Source organism: Sprattus sprattus, assembly GCF_963457725.1.
Source record: "Sprattus sprattus genome assembly, chromosome: 13".
Taxonomy (NCBI): Eukaryota; Metazoa; Chordata; class Actinopteri; order Clupeiformes; family Clupeidae; genus Sprattus; species Sprattus sprattus.
In genome coordinates this window covers 8,313,275-8,333,274 of record NC_137911.1, presented here as the reverse complement: position 1 = coordinate 8,333,274, position 20,000 = coordinate 8,313,275, and the positions used below count along the sequence as shown (strand labels likewise).

Here is a 20,000-nt window from a genome sequence, read left to right as displayed (position 1 = left end):
AATGTCTCCAAACGCACCTGTTTGTGGTTCGCCTTGGCTTCCTGAAGAGAGCTGCGCCCTTTCCTGACATTCTTCTGTTTCATCCAGTGCGAAGCCGGGCCTTTCTCATCCCTATCGGCCCTCCTTATCGCGGGACAGTTAATTTTAGGATTAATACAGAGGCCGCCTTCCGCTTTTAAAGGATTTGTACTGGAGCAAGAGACTCTTATCTTAGTCATTACAGGAGAAATATTGGATTCAAGCATTTTAGTATCTGCAAAACATTCAACAGTGTCTATCGGGGTTTCACATGGTAAGGGATTAAGATAAGGGGCCTCATTATAGTCCTCCGGCTGGCTCGCGGCTGCACTTCCTGGAGAAATACCATGTGCTTTTTGGTATTCATCGTAGGGTCGTGGTGACGGCGGCGGCTGAAGAGCCTGGTGGGGGACGGGGATGGGGAGCCGGGTGTCGGTGGTGTCTCGTCGCCGTGGGCGCTTGGTGACGGACATGCTGTAGCAGAGTGGTGGGCCCAGGTACACCTCCTCGGTGCAGGCCTCGAAGAGCGGCTCCTCGTCGCAGATGATGTCAGGCGTGCGGGAGAGCACCGGCGTGGTACTCTTGTCCTCGACACACACGCTCACCTCACCGCAGTCACTGTCGTGTGACGAGAGCGACAGGTAGGAGTAGAAGTCGCCCTTACGCAGGTGGAGGCCACGGTGGGAATGCTCCAGCACCTTGTCGCGGATCTGGGAGGCCATGGCAGAAGGCGAGGTCGGGCTGGACAGCCTCTCCTTTTCTCCCGCCGTTACGTCTGGTTGAGGCTCCTTGCTCTTCAGCGCCACCGACGTTAAGTCGATGATCTCCATGACAAAGTCGTGCACTTTCTCGCCTTTCTCGCTCTCACCCGCGGAAGGGAAGATGGGGTGGACACAGCAGGGTGGGTCTGGAGACGGAATGTCCTCTCTCTGTGCATCGCGTATGTTATTCAGGTAGCAAAAGTGCTGCTGCTGCTGCTGCTGTTGGAGACAGTTGTTTCCATGCAGTGTTCCCAGCATGACACAGTCCTCCATGGGCGAGATGGCAGGGGAGGGTCGGCTGGAGCTGTGGCAGGGGATCTCCCCCTTCAGCTGGCTCTCAAGGGATGACTCTTTGGTCTGAAGCGACAGCAGCTCGCAGGATGAGGGACTTATGGCTGTCACCATCCCCCTGGATTGGCCACCAGCTGGGTCGAGCGCATAACAGTCTTTAAACGATTCTCCTTTCTTGGTGAATAGGCTGCCCTCCTCCCTCAGAAGCTCGTCATCCTCGTCCTTGCCCTTTAGGTGGGAGTTGTCCACGTTTCCGTTCTCCATGTCGTCCACAAACTGACTGATGTAGTTCCGGGTGGCGGCCTTGCGGTTAGTCTCCACATCCTGCTGCCTCATCCCCTCGTTCTTGGCGTTGCTGTGCGTCTCCAGGAGCTTGAGCGTCGAGCGGTTTAAGAAGTGCCTCTCGTTGTTGGCGCTGACGGGCGCTCTGTTGAGTGACGGGGCATCTTGGGCCGCCGCCCCGCACTGCAGCTCATCCTCGAGGTCCGCCTCGTTTCTGTCGTTGCGGGCCTGGGAGCGGCCCGCCTTGTCCCAGTTCTGGAACTCGTTCTTCATGTACTCCAGGCCCAGTGAGAAAGCGCCCTCGTTGTAGTCCTCCTCCTCAGAGGTGACGCTGGAGTCGTCGTCGTCCTTGATGCCCAGCTCCTCCTCGGTCAGCGTCAGCGTGGAGCTGGACAGGAGGTCGCTGTCGTCCTCATCATCATCTGTGCACGCAGAGGTGCACGACACGTTCACCACCATGCTGATGTTGGCGTCCACGTCATCGCCCCCCATTATCGGTGCTGCCCCTGCGCCACCCTGCAGTACCCCCTGGTGTCTGTTGCGGTGGCAGTGCTTCCGAAAGGAGGCGTTGGAGTTAGGTGGCGCCAGTCGGTTCCTCATAACTGCCATATCCTCCGAGGCCACTGACGAGTCCTCCGTGCAACTGAGCTCGGTCAGGGATGCAGCAGAGCTCTCGTTGACCGAGGATGACGCAGCTCCGGAGGAGCGGGGACCCCGACTGGCCAGCCTCAGGGAGCTGCTCTGCAGGGTGATATCCGAGATGCTGCGGGTCATCTGCTGGGCCAGCGGAGACTGGATGTTCTCCAGGCGCTTCAGGAGCTCCAGGGTCCTCCTGCTGAGCTCTCCTGCCGCTGGTGGCTCCCCGCTACCGCCCAGACTGAGGTCCCGCAGGCTGCACTGGCTGCCCGCGTCCTCAGGGCTCTTGCTGGGGGCCAGCCAGCTCTCCAGGGACGTGCTACGGTGGAGGCCATCTTTGCTGGATGGAAATAGCTCCCCAGCGGTGTAGAGGGACTCCAGGGACGAGCCCTGTGAGAGGTGGGTTAACTCCCTCCGGGGTTTGCCATCTGAGGACGAGCCGTCAATGTCACAAGTCCCCAAGTCGCCACGCCTCTCCCTGTCAAGGTCGGGGGTGTAGTCCTGTCCATTGAGGAGAATTTCCACAGGGTCCCTCCTGTGCCTCCTCCTGCCCTCTCCGCACTCCTCCCTCTTCTTCCTTGACGCTCTCACCCTCTGCTCCTTTCCCAGCATCATTGCCTCCTCACACTCGTACTCCGCGCACTTGTTCGCGCGCTGCAGGATTCGGTCAATGTCCTCATCAGACACACGATCCACCTCAGGGGAGCCGCCACCTCTGTCGGCAGGGGAGAGCATAATACTGACCCTGTTCCCGTCGCCTTGGTAGTGCAAACAGATGTCGGAGTTGGCAGTGGTCTCTGTGTCACCCTCGCTAACGATGCCGCTCTCACTTTCCGACCGGCGGGCCGACTCCTTTCCCAGGGCCTGCTTTACTCCCAGGAGCCCCCCGAGGATATCAGGCAGAGACTCCACAGAGGAAAACGAGGAGTCCTTGCTCAGGCTTTTCAGGAGGGGCTGCTGCTTCCCTCGTGCTTTGGCTGGGCTCTTCTTGTTGCTGGGGAATGGAGGCTGGTGATAGAGCTCCACGTTATGCACGCTGTACACCTGATATGTGCTACACGGCCGGGAGGAGGACACAGGATTAGTCTCCGTGCCGCCCAAGGTCGTCCGGCGTTGTGTGTCACCTGGACGCGGTTCAGGGCTGTCTAATATTTCCCAGAGGGATCCCAGGGCTAATTCACATGCAGGGTTTTGCTTATCGACGCAGTCCTCCCTCGTCTCCACGTTGACAATGGTCATGTCCATTTCATCCCATTCCCAGGAGTCCTCTGCAGGGCAGCGGAGGTCCATGAGTGACTGTTCTAGAAGGTTCCCTGGGACCTGAGGACAATAAAAGCACGCACACACACACACACACACACACACACACACACACACACACACACACACACACACACACACACACACACACACACACACACAAAACAAATAGTTAAAGTTTAAGATTGGCTGTAGAAACTAAATTCACATGCTTGCAACGCCTAAAAAATGTGCTTAGATATACAAATTCCTACATGAGACATTATAATACAAATTGCTTGTCGACTCATTACTGCCGAGGAGGTCTATTTATGTTATTCATTTTTTTGTATCTTATTAATCTAATAAACTGACTAATCTAACACTTGCTTGGCATGTCATACAGGCCTCGTAATGCATTTTTATTAGATCTCTGTTTACTCTCCTCTTGCTGATAAGGGAAATACTAATGACTAGGCAGGGAGCTCTAATGCATGTTAAAACCTTCAACTGTGAGAACAGTAAGTCAGTCTAATCACATAAATATAATTTCTGCCTCCGTTAACAGTATACTACATTTGGAGTGAGTGAACCGCTAATCAAATACAAGAATGAACATGTTCAGCTTTGTAACGCTGTAACACGATCATGCTTACAATAGCTCTGATGCTGATGTATTCATTTGCATTCTACTTTGATGCGCATAGTGGACATGATGGAGAGAAACTTGTTGCCTAGAAGTTGCTTTCAGTTTAACCGACCCTCTAATAGTTTTATGTGGATTTAATAACTCAAGCAAAGCCATTTGTCCCGCAGACAGACAGGGAGCAACACCGTTCGGCCGTCTCACCTTGGGCAGGACGTTAGTCATTTCACTGAGGCGAGCGGCGAGCACATACCACTGCATTTACAAAAACAAACCACCCATTTATTTCCCCTTCTTCTCCACCTTCCCCCTGCTCCCATAACGCATAACACAACAAACACAAAGCGAAATTGCTCTTCAGGCCCACAAGGTCAGCTTTTGAGCAGAGCCACGGCAATTTGTCTCCCTGGTGTAACGGAACGCCTGGTGGAGAGCGAAGCTGAGCTGAGAGTCTAGCCCAAGAAACAGAAAGGGGAAGAAATGAAGAAAAAAACAACAACAACAAGAAAAAAAAAAGGCTCTCTCTTTAGAAGTGAGCTACACTACCTCCCCAAAAGCTTAGACGCTGTCACACAAGAATGCTGCGAGCCACCCAGAGAAAAAGAAAAGAGAGGATGAGAAAAAGAGAGAGAGAGAGAAGCAAACAGGCCCAACAGGCCAATATACATGACAAAAGAGTGCTGTCTCTCTCCCCCAGATTTAATGGACATCAATACATTCCTCTGATTGCTTTTAACAGACTAATTAACACAACTACTGGACGCTTTACGCAGCGGGAAGAAGGGGGCCAAGAGAATTTTTTCGATTTTTATTTACTGGTGAGCGTGCCTGGCCAGCCTGGGCCTGTTTCCCCTTGTCCTTTAAGAGAGGTTTAAGAGTGCCTTCAGAGGGAGTCTCCCCACTCCCACATCCAGCGTTAACACTGGCCTGAGTCACCCGGGGGACGCACCGCCCCTCACTACGGTCCACAGGCCTCAGCCTCCACCCTGAGACAACGGAGCACACCGGTGGTGGTGGAGGGAGTTATTTCATTTATACGGGAGCACTTAACACACTATGATCGGCCAATTATTCTTTGGCAACACCTGTAATCGATTGGGTTCAGTGCTCAGTCAGAGCACAGGGGCACCTTCGCTCTCTCTCTCTTTCTCTCATTCACTTTCTTTCTCTCACCCAGCTCTCTGTCTATCTTTTCCAATCTATCTCTCTCCCTCCCTCCATCCCCCCTCTCTCTCCCTTCATCGCTCTCTCTCTCTCTCTCTCTCTCTGCTACCCGTGTGTTCTATATATTCCAATGTAATACGTTGTCGCGTTGTAGGTCTTATACATCACTATTATGGCTCCATTACAGTTGTGCTGCAGTATATTACCACCGCGATCATCCAGGACTAAATAACCCACGGCTGGCCAGGTTACACCGGGCAGATGAATCCATAAACAGATCTATATGTCTCCAGCCCTGCCTCACAGGTGCCTGTCCTGCCTCTCGGTGTAACTGTAGTCTAAAGGCACCTTACAACAGCAGGTTCCATACTGAGCTTATATGACAAACTGGGCTTGGATCAAAGGGTGTTTGTGTTGGGTATTGATCGAGTAAATGTGTTGGGGTGAACGGGTTTGGCACTCATATGGACTGATTCAGCAGGCCTCTTTGAGAGTTTGTTAATGGTCCAATATGCTTAAAAGTGCACATACACGGCATACGAGCATCAGTTATTGTATTGATTGTTTTCTGCAGTGAATGGAAGTGTATATTGTGATGCAATGCCTATTTATATGCACAGAGCCTTTGTCAAACATTACACAATACAGGTGTGGTTTCAATTCATGGTGAAGGCAGTGACCCCCCCACACACACAATAACAGAGTTATAAAGAGTCACATCTGCGTCTCCGAAACTAAAGCTAGTCTCCTGCTCTTAGTATGTAGCTCCCTCCCTTTCTAACAGAGAACACGCCACAACACCACTTATAATACATGCAGCGAAGGCCAAACCAGAATGATAAAACTCACTTTTCTACCATTTGTGCAAACACAAATCTTCAGTGCCAATTTAACTCGATGCAAAGTGGAAACAATGAATATTTAAAATCAACCATTACTCTGTGGGATTCTTTTGACTGTTGCTTAGATAAATGCGATGAAAATTTCAGATTCTGCACACTTGATCATTTTCATATGGCCACTACTTGTAGATATTAAAATATTCATTCCCTTTATTTTAAATATTCATTGTTTCCACTTGGCACAGAATCAAACTGGCACTGAATATTAGTAATTTCTAAATAAATGTGCGTTAACATTGAGCGTATATATGAAAAACTCTGTGTAATTTTTGCATCACATCTGTTGTCCACTGATGACACAAACTGCTTTGTGTGGAATTATACTTCACATTTAATGTTCATTAAAAGTACTTTAAATGTGTATAGAGACATACATTCACTCTCTGTGCTGGCATCCACTCCACAGGTGTGTCTTGTGATGTATTGTGTTACTGTGTGAGCATCCCGTACACAGCTAACTGCAGAGAGGGCCTGATGAAACTGAACTGTGATCAGGGCTCGATCTGTCTCTCTGTCAGATGCTATCAGGGTCCTGCCCCAAATCAGAGACGGATCCATTCCAGCCTAAGCTTCAACCTGGGCCTGTCCCGGTGCAGAGAGCTCTGTCTTTGTCTTTGTCTAGTGAAACCCGTAGCACAAATATAACAGCAAGGAGCCAACAACACCAAGATCCTTTTTAAAAAAACATTCTTCTTAACATCCTAAAATGTTTATCCCTGTGACATTACAAATTATTTTTTGTTCTTCGTGCTTTGTACCTAAACAGTCACGCTGACAAAGCAACTTTGAATTGGAATCGTGGATTTCCATGGGAACACACAAACTAATGAAAATGTGGTGTAGATCTGTTCAGTGTTCAGATTCACCTGGCTAAATGACTGGGTGAAAATGGAAAAGTAAGGCCAGCTCAGGTGATCTCAGGTGTGTGCATGAGTGCGTGTCTGTGTCTGTGTCTGTGTCTGTGTCTGTGTCTGTGTCTGTGTCTGTGTCTGTGTCTGTGTCTGTGTCTGTGTCTGTGTCTGTGTCTGTGTCTGTGTCTGTGTCTGTGTCTGTGTGCGTGTGCGTGTGCGTGTGCGTGTGCGTGTGCGTGCGTGTGTGTGTGCTTGTGTGTGTGTGTGTGTGTGTGTGTGTGCGTGCATGCGTGTCTGTGTGCGTGTGCGTGTGTTTGTGTGTGTGTGGGTGCATGTGTGCATGTGTGCATGTGTGCATGTGTGTGTGTGTCTCACCTGCTCTCGGCCCAGCTCCCTCTGCAGGCGTGTCTGCCACTGCAGGGTCTGCATGACGATGGCCTCCCAGCGTCGCTCCAGGTTGACGGCCAGCAGCTGCAGCCCGTCCCGCTCGGCGTCCGGGTCCGAGCCCGCGCCCCCCCGGGCCTGATCGGGCTCCTCCAGCAGCCGCTGGCACAGACGCAGCACCGACGCCATGCCTCGACGGCGACCACGCACCTCCATACACAGAGACTAGAGGAGGGAGAGAGGGAGAGAGGGAGGGAGGGAGGGAGGGGAAGATGAAAGTTAGAGTATGGGGAGAAAATGAGAGAGAGGGAAATGTAGACAAAAATACAGAAAGAGAGAAAGAGTGTTGGAATTTAGACTTTAAACGTTACAAATCTCTGCAGGCTCCAGGGAGTGTGCGAGAATGACTCAGTGGGCTGGGTGGAGGAGAGAGGAGAGGGGGGAGAGGATAGAAGAATGACTCCAACTCACTCAACTGCCTAAAAAGGGATGGGCTGGGGAATAATAGCTTTTGTGCTCGTGAGAGAAGACTAGCACATTCTCAGTGCTGAACTGGCTTTTGACTGACGTCCACATTTTGAGGAATCATGCATAAAAGATCACGGATGAAGATGCTTGATGTTTGGCTGAAGGGCTACTTGACTGATGACTGCACAACACTGTTTCACAACTTAGCATATCATTGTGATTTGTGAACTGGCACAGCACCTGTGGTAACTATAGCAACTATAATTCAATTGCCTTAGCAAAACACGTGCAAAACACGAAAGAACAGAGCTACAAAAGTTTTAAGATAACATTTTCGCAATTATTTAAAAATATGAACATTCAAGTGGAGACAACCAAGGGTTTTTGGATATAACCAAGAGTTAAGTCAGTAAGGAGAGTGGAATGGGCTGCGTCAGTGAGACTGAGAGCCAACACAGATTATAAACCCTACATGTCTGCAGGGCAGATTCTCACTTTTGAACCGTTTTATTTTCAAAGCTAAGCGCACATAACTGAAATAACTGAATTACTGACAGGCGAAACATAGCTGGAATATCTGGCTGTTTTAGAGCTGAGTGGATGGAGACAAATTGAAGCTTGATTTGGGCCAGAAAATAACCCGGGGATCCCTGTTTGGTTTAAAGCTGCATCATTTTCTTCATTCTTCTCTTGCTATCCCTTCATACGACATTCAGTTCCCCCAGCACTCTCTCTATGTCTCTCTATGTCTGTCCATCTCTCTCTCTCTCTCTTATATGTGTGTGTGTGTGTCCATCTCTCTCTCTTTCTCTCTCTCTCTCTTACTTCATGTCTGTTCATCTCTATCTCTCTCTATGTCTGTCTGTCCATCTCTCTCTCTTTCACTCACTCTATATATGTCCACCTGTCCAGGACAAAACGTGGGTAAAGGACCCCTCTCTCTCTCTCTCTCTCCCTTTGTCTTTCACCCTCCCTCTCTTTCACTCTCTCTGGCACTCACACAAAGTCAAGTCGCCACACCAATCCAACTCTGTCAGGGGCGTGTAAATCAAGCGTCTAAGCACCTCCACATCTCCACCAAACGTGGGAAAATTAAATATTAAAAAGCCGGCTGCCCCGTACCACGCTTTAGTGGTAGGCTCTGACACATGTGGAATGGGATTGGCTCAGCGTATACACCATTTCAGTCCTTTAAAAAAGAAAAAGGGTGACACCATGGTCATTTCCAAGGGCTGAAAATGCTGACACAGGTAAACACACACACACACACACATGTACCAAAAAACATGTAAAGAGTGAAGTGTTCGCACACACATAAACACACACACACACACACACACACACACACACACACACACACACACACACACACACACACACACACACACAAACACACACACCTGAGCCTTAAAGCCCTCGTTTTTTTTTTATATTCAGATGCAAGGCCTTTTGTGACTAGACAAGGAGTGCGCCCGGTGCCGCGGGACAAAAAAACATTTCCGGAGAACAATTTATGTAAATCCCGCCCGCTCGCCAAGGCATTACCTTACATTTTCTTTACATTTTCCAATAAATATTAAACACCATTACATTTAAATTGGATTTCTCTCAGCAGTTTCTCTTCGGCCTGCTTTAGCATATATTTATGGCCCTCCCTGCGTCCCTTAAGAAGGTAATGAGATTGCAAAATGCAATGGCTTTGTGCTGGAGACAGCAGCGTCAGGATGAAACTCACTCCACAGTGATAAAGTTATCCCTCGCTGGGCAGGGCCTTCATAGAGCATAGTTTGGAGAGTTTGCCCAAGTAGCCGTCACATGACAGGGCTAGCATGTGCTAGAAACACCAGAACCACCATTATGCTATGGCAACGACATAACGCTTTGCTGTTTGGTGAAATAATCACACATGGACTATGTATGTAAAAAGAAACAATGCAGAGCAGTGCATTGATGCCGTGCACTTGGGGCCACAGTGGTTCAGGAGGTAGTGGAGTCATTCAGAAATCGGAGGGTTTCTAGTTCGATCCCGATTCCTCCAAGTGTCCTTGAGCAAGACACTGAACCCCCTAACCGTTCCCGATGTGCAGGTTGGAACCTTATAGAGTGGAATCCGCCATCGGTGTGTGAATGGGTAAATGTCTGAGGCATTTGAGTGCTGTATGAGGAGGTCAGCGCTATATAAATGCAGTCCGTTTACCATTTACCATTTACTTACACAATGGAGCAGAGTGTACTCACAGTGTCTGTCTGAAACAGACAGTAACAGTATCACACCAACATTTTCCCACAACAACCACTGTTGAGCTACTGCTGACCTGTTGAACAAGGTTTCTAGGAGCCATGGCCAAGTCTGATTCCCTATGTTTTCACATACTGAGAGTACACACCCATCCATTAGGGTAATACATAAGAGTAAAGTGCTCCTCCACATTGTTGCTAAATTTGCAGCGCTCCTGTGGTTAGTAATTTACACTGTAACAAAGGTAAATCAATGTTGCATTCTGCTGAGATGTTGCATAATGTCACATAAATGTATATTGCACTCTACATGTATACTGCGGTGTGAATTCACTGAAATGTTGTGAATTAAACCAGAGAGTGGCATTTCAAGAGGCATGTCACGAGATCACTGAGTGTGTTTCAGCCCCAAACACAAAGCAGTGCTCATCTCTTCTCCTCGACATAGAGCTCCAAACTCTGGCTCGCTCGTTTAAAATGGTCTCTCTAGAAATTACATCAAGGCATATAGATGGCCATTTTTCTCCTATAAATACCAGCGGTCCACTCTGGAAGATTAAATGGCACCAACAAATCATTACATGCTCAAAGGCACGCCGAGCTCCCGGGCCTCCAAGAACGCGGAGAAATCGGATGCCCCCATTGTTTCTGCATTGCTAGGTTTCATAAACTGATTTCATTCCCTCCCCATTGAGTTGTGCCTTATTGACAAAGAGGCTTGAACGTGGTGTGCCAATATTTGCTAAAAAGCTTTTCCAAATACATGGAGCGGTGGAGTGGGCCTAGTCCGCTCCGCTCCCCACCCCCCCCTCCCACCACCACCGCAGCATGAGAGTATGTGAAGCCAGCGCACAATGTGTCCGTTTCAGGGCCGAGGGATGGAGGAAGCCAGGCTGAGAACCTGGACACAGGCCCAGCTGCTCTGGTGCCCCCAGCCAAATATTAAAAAACCAAGAAGAGAGAGAGACAGCAATAGAGAGGGAGAAGGACAGAGAGAGAGAGGGGGGGGGGGGGGGGGGAGAAAGAGAGCAATATAGAGGAAGAAGGACAGAGAGAGAGTGAGGGGGGAGAGAGAAAGAGAGCAATATAGAGGAAGAAGGACAGAGAGAGAGAGAAGTGGAAGAGAGAGAGAGAGAGACATATTAGGCAGAGATATTAAAATAGGGAGAGTAGGAGGGAAAAAAACAGGGCACAGAAAAATCTCACCAAAAAACCTTTAAAATGAGACAATAAAAAGGCATCAAGTGTCTAAATTGTCCATCCTGTGTAAAGCCTCTCTGGATGACAGTGGCGGTAATGCTAGATGCGTCTATCAGGGGCTTTTAAATAACAGACTCTGCACACCCACTGTCTGATAATGTGCAACACCACGGTAACCCAATCTAGAGGGATATGACTATGTGGAGAGATTACACACACACACACACACACACACACACACACACACACACACACACACACACACACACACACACACACACACACACACACACACAGCACAAAAGCATCACACCTATTCATCCGTCCCATGTATACACACATTCACACACCCACACAAAAACACACACACACTCACATATACACACACACAAACACACTCTTGCTATTATCGCATGACATGATTCAGATCTATTCTGCGCACCGTATTAACCCACAGGTCTTCTCTCTGTACTTCCCTCTCTCTCTTCCTCCCTCTATAACACACACACATATGAGACCTGGAGCGGTCAGCACATCCAAGCCGTCGGTGAGTGCTCTGGACACCTCCTGAGCGCCTTCCTCTAAAGTCTCCCCTTTCATCCCGACCACCCTGTGCCTTTTCAAGAGCACACACACACACACACAACATCTTTCACTGTTGACCTGCACCGCTCACAGTTCAACATAGAATCAGTTCAAACAAGCGCTGTCACAACATCCAAAGGCAACCAGTAAACACGCATCACTGCTATGTTTGTGTGTGTGTGTGTGTGTGTGTGTGTGGGTGTGTGTGTGTGCTGCTATGTTTCAGCATAGGTTAAGCTATTGCCTCTTGGCCTTTTTGGGATGGGGAAGGGGTCAGGGGGCTCAGTGTACTGTCTTCATTTGGCGCGTTTCTGAAACGTTTCACTTCAAAGAAAAAAAAAACGACATATCCCAACAGCCCTCTTCTGCCTGCTCCAAATTGAACCCTTTCAATTAATGTGGACAAGGTGGAGGAGTGAGGAGTGCCCTCCAGTGTGGCAAAGACACCGGAATCTAACACTGACGGTGACCCAGCGGATATTCAATCAATTACCATTAATTAGAAATCTCTGATTAATTCTATTTGTTGATTAAGTCAATTAAAACCACAAGCGCTTGTTATCGCAAATAAGTGTAATGAATTCACGTCGACAATTCTCTCCCTTGTGCATGCACACACACACACACACACACACTCACACACACACACACACACACACACACACACACACACACACACACACACACACACACACACACACACACACACACACACACACACACACACACACACACACACACACACACACACACACACACACACACACACACACACACACACACACACACACAAATTCCCCTAGCTCCGACACACGCACAAATTCCCCTAGCTCCGACACACACACACACACACTCACACACACACACACACACACACACACACACACACACACTCACACACACACACACACACACACACACACACACACACACACACACACACACAAATTCCCCTAGCTCCGACAGACATTGCTTTCATCCATTTGCGTGTCTGTCAGAAGAATGTTTTGCCATGACTAATGCACCACCCACCACCCCCACCCCCCCCCCCCCCCCCCCCCCCCCAACACAAACACACACACACACCGCAACTGCACTCATCTGCATCCACACACAGCAGGTGCTGCACAATCCTGTGTGCTAGCCCTGATTAGAATAATGAAGGATAACTCCTCATTAGAGGCATTCAGAATGTGCTGGGGATCAATTTTTTTTGAAGGTTAAACGCACAAAGAGCCACACACTATTAGACCATCAAGGTTTCACTCCATATCACTGCATATGCATAGATGTACGCCAATCTCCCTCTTGTAACAGCATATTTGTCTGTACTGTAGTGCCCGAGTTCATACAGCCTAATGAAAAAGGCTGTGTGTAATATGAGGGCCTTCAGGTAATTGGAGACCTCTCAAGACGTTTTAGGAAATTTGGCATGTTTTATGAATGCCTGATAAGTTTGGACTTGAAGGAACAACTACATTGCAAGAAGAGACTCCTGGCAGCTAACTGCCATTTAAATGTTAAGAAAAGACACAACAGAGAAAGCTGGCAACAAGCTAAAGTCATTGGGAGCCAGAAACCTGAGAACAAAAAGATAACCTGCTGAATGACAGCCTTGATGCTTGAGTTCAAAAGCATCGCTACAATGCTAGCCCTGACAAAATCATCCCATGCTGACAACTCTGTATTCTTCCCCTCATATAAGACAAGATTGACAGCTCCTAGTAGAACTAGCAGTTTAACCCACAAGCACACACAACACACACACACACACACACACACACACACACACAGACACACAAACACACACAAACACACCTCGGCTCAGCTAAAGCCTCCGGCCTGAAGCTAAAGCCTAGCCCCAATGTCCTGGATCTCTTCTCAAACAACAGCCATCACATGGGCTTCTGCCTGTATTTAATTGCTATTAGCACCACTCGTCCCTCGCACAGTCATCATTCTCATTCTGGGGGATGTGGCGCGATAAATGTGGGCGTTGACTTCCATTTAATTCCCCACCCCCCACCCCAAACCCACCCTCCCTATCTCTCCCCTGCTTCTCTCACTCTCCTGTTTCTTTTTTTTTGTCATCTTCTGCCAAGAAATAAATAAATAAATAAGCAACCTGCCAGTTCCCTCTAGTTGATACTAATGGCTCATGAATAAGCCTCCTTGCCGTCCCGTAATGTGATAAAGCAAACAAATAGATGAAAAAAAGTGATAATAACGCTATCAATAAGGACATTTTCTCATTAGAGAGTGTGTGTGTGGGGGGGGGGGGGCTGAATGAAACAGAGAGCTTGGACGGACGCAATCATGAAAAATAAAAGCGTGTCGACGGCGCAAAGCGGTACAGCAGTGTGCAGTGCGGAGCCGAGCGGAGTCGATCGGGCCTGTAATGAGCGTGTCTCCCCTGGCCGTCACCTGTCTGCTCCCCATTAAGTGATGATGAGGAACTAACGTCTGTGCTTGGCACCACGGCGCGCACACACACCGGCCACTTGGACAGCCCCCTTAATGCAGTTAGCACTTGGCAAAGAACAGGAGTTCCTTATTCCTCATCAGAGAAAAAAGTATTGATATTATCTCGCCGCTGTCACATTTTATTTGCCGGATGGATGTAGGCCAGAGGACATGTGTGTAAGTGAGTGTGTGTGTGTGTGTGTGTGTGTGTGTGTGTGTGTGAGTGGGGGGAGGGGTGGAGTGGAGGGTGGCCAGAGCTAGTGCTGCAGTTAGCTGGTCAGAGGGATGGAGAGAGAGAGAGAGAGAGAGAGAGAGAGAGAGAGAGGGAGAAAGAGAGAGGGAGAGAGAGTGAGAGAGCGAGAGAGAGAGAGAGAGAGAGAGAGAGAGAGACATGGGCCTAAGGAAATAAAAGAGAGACAAATGAAAGCCCAGAGGTGGGAGATGATAGAGAGTGGACCATGAAATAACAGGTTTGCTAGGAGGTCATTGTCTGTCTCTCTCTATTGACATTTTTCAACTCACAGTTGGCATGGCAGTCATTCAGCTATCGGGAGATATCTAAGAGGCTAGCGCAATACGACACCTTGACAACATTATGGTCGTTGTGATTATGTAGCAGTGTATCTCAACGTCCAGCTACAGAGTTGAAAATATTAACATTATTTATATCTCCAATCTATTTCATTTCAGTTTGAATTCAAATGAAGCAGCTTCTGTTGCACTGAAGCAGTTGCATACTGCATGAGCCCCACTGTGATGCCTAAACTCTCAGTGAGGGACTGTGTGTCTCCTTCACTCCGCACTTAACCCCAGTGATGGTGTGCGAAGATAAATGAATGTCCGTCCCCTGATGAATTAGCAAAGAGAATGAGTGTTTGCCAATGGGAAGGGAAAGGTAATATAACGGCGCTTCCCGCAGTGACGCACAATCAGTGTAATCCTTTTAAACATTCTGTATTACAACAGATTAGGAGGAGGGTTGTGGGTAAAATATTCATTTTTTGAATGCCTGGAGTTGCCATGTAATCTACAAAAATGCTTTCCTTCCAGACAGGAAATGTTCAACCTTTGAAATTTTAATATTCTCGAGACGCATTAGTAAGAGAAAGGTATTTATTATACTGGCAAGATATGAAATTGGCAGCCGACTTGTTTGAACTGTCTGCCCTGACAAGCGAAGGTTAAGATACAATACAGTTTAATTATAGATTTATTTCCCCTCTAGATAGTCGAGAGTTCTAGCACCGTGGAAAATTCTGCCAGAACTTCCAAAATAAAGATTTAATGGAGACTGAAGGGTTGCTGAACTATTATCAAATATGAGGTTGCTTAACATTTAATTCAACTGCCACCTGCAGTGAGTGACACACAAGTTCAACCCAGTCCCCCCCAACCCCCAAATGCAATGTTTGAAGTCCCTTTACGTCTGACGGAAGACACCCTTTGTTTGACACCTCCACTTCAGACTACTCCTAGAACTTCTTACCTCATACTTATACAGGGGAATACTTTTATATGGTGCTCTTGTTATAGCACTCCAGTCACTTCCAGCTCTGAAGGCCGTGGTGAAAGGTGTGTGTGTGTTTGGAGGGTGGTGGTGGTGGTATAATCTGTCGTGGGTGACTGTGTTCGCTGATGGGGCTGAACAGCAGCAGGTGAGGGGTGCGCACAGAGCTCGGTATTGTTCTGCTCCCCCGGCGTGGTTGTGGCGTCGGAGCAGGCGGCGGGTCTTTCACACTGTGTACCCTTCTCTCGCTCTCCCCCCCGCTGGGCTCTGGCTCTGGCTCTGTCTATAATCATGCCAAACTCTGACTATCCAATCCATTTACAGCCCAATTGCCAAAGCAGATATATGATCGCTACACGCCCTATTTTTATTAGTTTATTTTTTTTGTCTCTCTCTCTTTCTCCCTCTCTCTCTTTAGTGCAATGGCACCTCTGTCCATATGAATTACACATATCAATATTTCTAATCTTCCTTTCTTTCCTTTTATTTATTTTTCGTTTTGATATCTCATAAGGCCGCTGCCGTGGTATCGATGCGTTACTTGTATTTGGAGACCGACGTTTTATCAAAGGGAAAAAGTCATCTTTATAGAGCTCCATTCCTCTCCAACAACCCCCACCCAGCCCCCACTCCACCACCTCTTCTCGCCACTTGCCATTTGCTCGGTGTATATTTAAAAGTTTTCTCCGCACTTATGTTTGTCACTCAACGGGGAGTGTGTAATCAACTCCACTACCTGTGTTGTGACGTGCCTTGATTAATACCCAGTGCCGCTCGGCAGGATTTTACGCCAAATAATTATTTCCTATAGATTTTCAGTCACTTCTGCTGATGTGAGCTGCGTCGGCCTGCTTTTATAATATCCCAAAGATGCAGACGCTGAGTGTGAGCAGGAGCCAATCCACGGTCAAAATGTCCGCCCTCTCCGCCATCACCATCTCCACAGGATATTTTAAATGCGTTTTCAGACAACTGATAAAGAATTATACAGTTGGCGCTTTCCACAAGCTCCTTAACCATGCAATGCATTGTTAATAAATGTACACAATCTTTCGAGCTTTTCTCCACACTTGGCTGGAGTACAAAATAAAAGTCAGGGACATACAACATACGATCCCTACCCTTTGACTCCAGATACCCTCTATCACCTCCCACATCTCCCCGTCACCCCCCAGACACTCACCCGTCGCGTAATCCTTAAATGTTAACCAGAGGCTGATGCTGGCAATCACACATCCCTCCCACTTTCTATCTGATTCATTCATGAACTTCTGAACAGCTGTCCCATATGAAACAGCAGGTCTCAATATGCACAGCTTGGCTTAGCCTTCCAGCTGGCCGCATCCAAAAAAGACACCGCACACTCGTAAGAGAGAGACGCGTAAATGGAATCATTTTTTGTCCGTTCTTTAAAGAGCATTATATATGTTAATGAATGCTCTTTATGCCATGAAAAAGAATGCGGTAAAGAAATGCTTCATTTAAATGTGTGTGTAAATGAATAACTGCTTTACTGCCTGTGGGGGACATGTTATTGGGGCCATTTTCTTATCATTAGGTAAAGACGGCTAGCCGCCTGTAGGTGCTGGTATTTCCAAATCATATAAGACTTTGAATTATGCATGTCCAATAGTGTCCAGGTTGGCTTTAGGCATCATCTTGTTTCCACTGAAATGATACAGTTCTTGCTCTCTCTCTCTCTCTCTCTCTCTCTCTCTCTCTCTCTCTCGCTCTCTCTCTCACTCTCTCTCTCCCTGTCTCTCTCTCTCTCTTAACATTTGGAAAATATAAATTACATTCTTGAAACTTGTGTGTTCATTAGCCTAGCACAGCATGTAGTCCCCTTGACTGGAATCTCACTTCCTTCCTTTTGCTTCCTGGCTTGTTAAAGCTGGCCACAGAAACAGGGGAGTGTGGCACTTAAGCTTATATTTATATGTTTAGAATATAGAATAGAATATAGAATATACAGTACCTGTGCATACTACTCTCAATCTTGCATACTACTCTCAATCTCTCAGACACTTTCTGGCTAGCCCTGGTCCCCCTCCACCCCCTCTTCACCTCCATCTCCCTCCATCTCCGTCTCTCCCTCCACCCCTACGCCCTCTCCTTCTCCCTCCCTTCTCTCACCTTAAACTGCTGCAGCTGGGTGTGGGCCTGCTGCAGCTCTTCGTCCTGCCGCAGACACAGGTTGAAGATGAAGAGCTCAGTGTCGCGCAGCCAACGCTTCAGCTCCTTGATCTTGCCCTCCAGCTTGCCCAGCATGCCTTTGGTGCACGGTGAGAGGAGGGCGCGGGGGTCTGGGCTGCCCCCGCCGCATCCCACGCGCTCTCCCAGCGTCCGCTGACGATGGGTGGAAAGAGAGAGAGACAGAGATGAAGAAAGAGGGAGGCAGAGGTTACACATTTGTAGCAGAGGTGGCCCTCCTCAGGTCTAAAGAAAATATCCACAGCCCACACATCCCGCTGCGTGCAATCTTCCAGTTCGGTAGGTGAGATGGGGAAACTCTCGGACCCTCTCTTGTCATGGCACGCGCCGCGGTGGCGGGCTGCAGTTTTGGACCACGGGGGCACTCGCTCAAATGCATGACTCACGAGGAGCCTTCCATTCACTCTAATGACAAACAATTCCAGTTCCTCACAACCCCAAAATGAGGGGAGGCTTTGCCCGTCGATAAATTCAATTCTAATCAAATGGAGTTGGATTTCTGTTCAGGGGCTTCTCATTCACGTGGCATTAAGAAAATAAACGACTGAAATACGAAACCTGTAACGTCTTAATAAAGTGTTTGTCAGTTTGTTAGCTCTGTCGGAGTTTTGGATCTTGTCAGCTCGAGAGAATTATAAGGTGAAATATAAGGTAGGGATATTGCCACAGGGGGAATCAAAAACAACACATTGAAATGTATGTCGAATAGAAAACAATCAACATAAACACACACACACATACATACACACACACGAAAGACACACAGAAATAGCCTCCGCTGAGCAATTTTCTCCCCGATCTGACAGAGAAAACCTGAGCGTCACGCTGAGCCAAGGTCTGTGAGAGGAAGTCACATGACCACCTACACCCCCCCCCCAAAAAAAACCTGCCAGCAGGGAGGCCCACTTTTGTAGATAGAGTGCGGGGTTGAACTCTTGTACAGCGAGAATGCAATTGCGAGCACCAAACAGCCCATTATCCAATTAATACACACACTACACTGGTTGGTGTAATTGTCTGCCTTTGTGTGCGGGTATGAAAGGAAGTGTGTGCCTCTGTGTCTGATGGCGGGCATCTGCATGTGAGCGCAAATGTGTGTGTGCGTTTGTTTGTTTGTGAGAGTGTGTGTGTGTGTGTGAGTATGTGTGTGGGGGGGGGGGGGGGGGGGGGGAGGTATGCATATGCCATAATGGAAACAGATGCGAATGTGATGCGGTATTGAAGTGTTGGGGTATTTTGCCCTGGCTCCAATTAGCCACTCAGTGGGTTTGGGGCCTTTCTGCCAGTGCACCTTCGCAGATGACTCCTTTATTAACACATCTGTGTGGCTCGGCTATGACCAAAGTGCGAATGGAAAACAAAATGGACAAGATGGCAGTGTCTGTAGTTTCTCGCCAACTGGAGAGAAAAATAGATGCTCTTCTCGAGCTGGGTCGGAGTTGAACGTTTCTCCGTCAGACCTTGCACGCTGAATAAATTGCACTGCTATATTTATAAACCTAAGCCTTCCACAATGTAATATTAGAGTGTGCATTGAAATAAAACACATTTTGAGAACCGCACTCTAATGGCGCGCAGAAAGCTAGTGGCAGCGCTAGTACAGGCCATCTAGATATAAAATGCCAATCAATCTGTGGGGCTGTTAGCAGCCAAAGCCACGCTAAGTGTTCACCTCTCTTTATTCTTTAGATGTGGGCATTTCGCTGGGCAAAGCTGGGGAACTTAATGGGATATAGGCTTTCATACACAACAGAGAGTTTTTCTCTCAACACAGTATACTGCTTACATGTCCTCTACCATTATCACCTCTCGCTCGCTCGCTCTTCTCTCTTTCATCATTCCTCTCACTGTCCTTGCATCCTCATCCCTGCTCTCGTTTGAATATTGATAATTTGATGGCACTCGATTGGATTCCAGATTTGGCCATTGTTGTCCCACTATGACAAATGCTTCTGCAGGAGGTGAAATCAATGCCCTTGGTGAGGTCAGGACATGAGCTGATTGGGGGGTTGTAGCGAGAAAAGCGGGGTGGAGAAAAAAGAAAAAGAAGAAACGATGGGAATTTACTGCCTCTTTATTTTGTTCAGGAACAGTTTGCAATCATAAATTCTTCATAAGCCGAATACTTCAGAGAATGGTCTGTCTTCATAAATA

The 20,000-nt window shown here is 48.0% G+C and overlaps 1 protein-coding gene across 1 annotated transcript in view; it reads right to left on the bottom strand.

The window, feature by feature from the left end:
- The window catches only part of akap6 (A kinase (PRKA) anchor protein 6), a gene marked incomplete at its 5' end in the record, with an annotated part of 112,420 nt that overhangs the window by 3,869 nt on the left and 88,551 nt on the right, over positions 1–20,000 (bottom strand). The window contains 3 exons of the mRNA XM_080850154.1: positions 18–3,308; positions 7,166–7,399; positions 17,769–17,981. Of these exons, the coding sequence (XP_080706280.1) occupies positions 18–3,308; positions 7,166–7,399; positions 17,769–17,981 (3,738 nt within the window). The remainder of the gene's footprint in view (positions 1–17; positions 3,309–7,165; positions 7,400–17,768; positions 17,982–20,000) is intronic.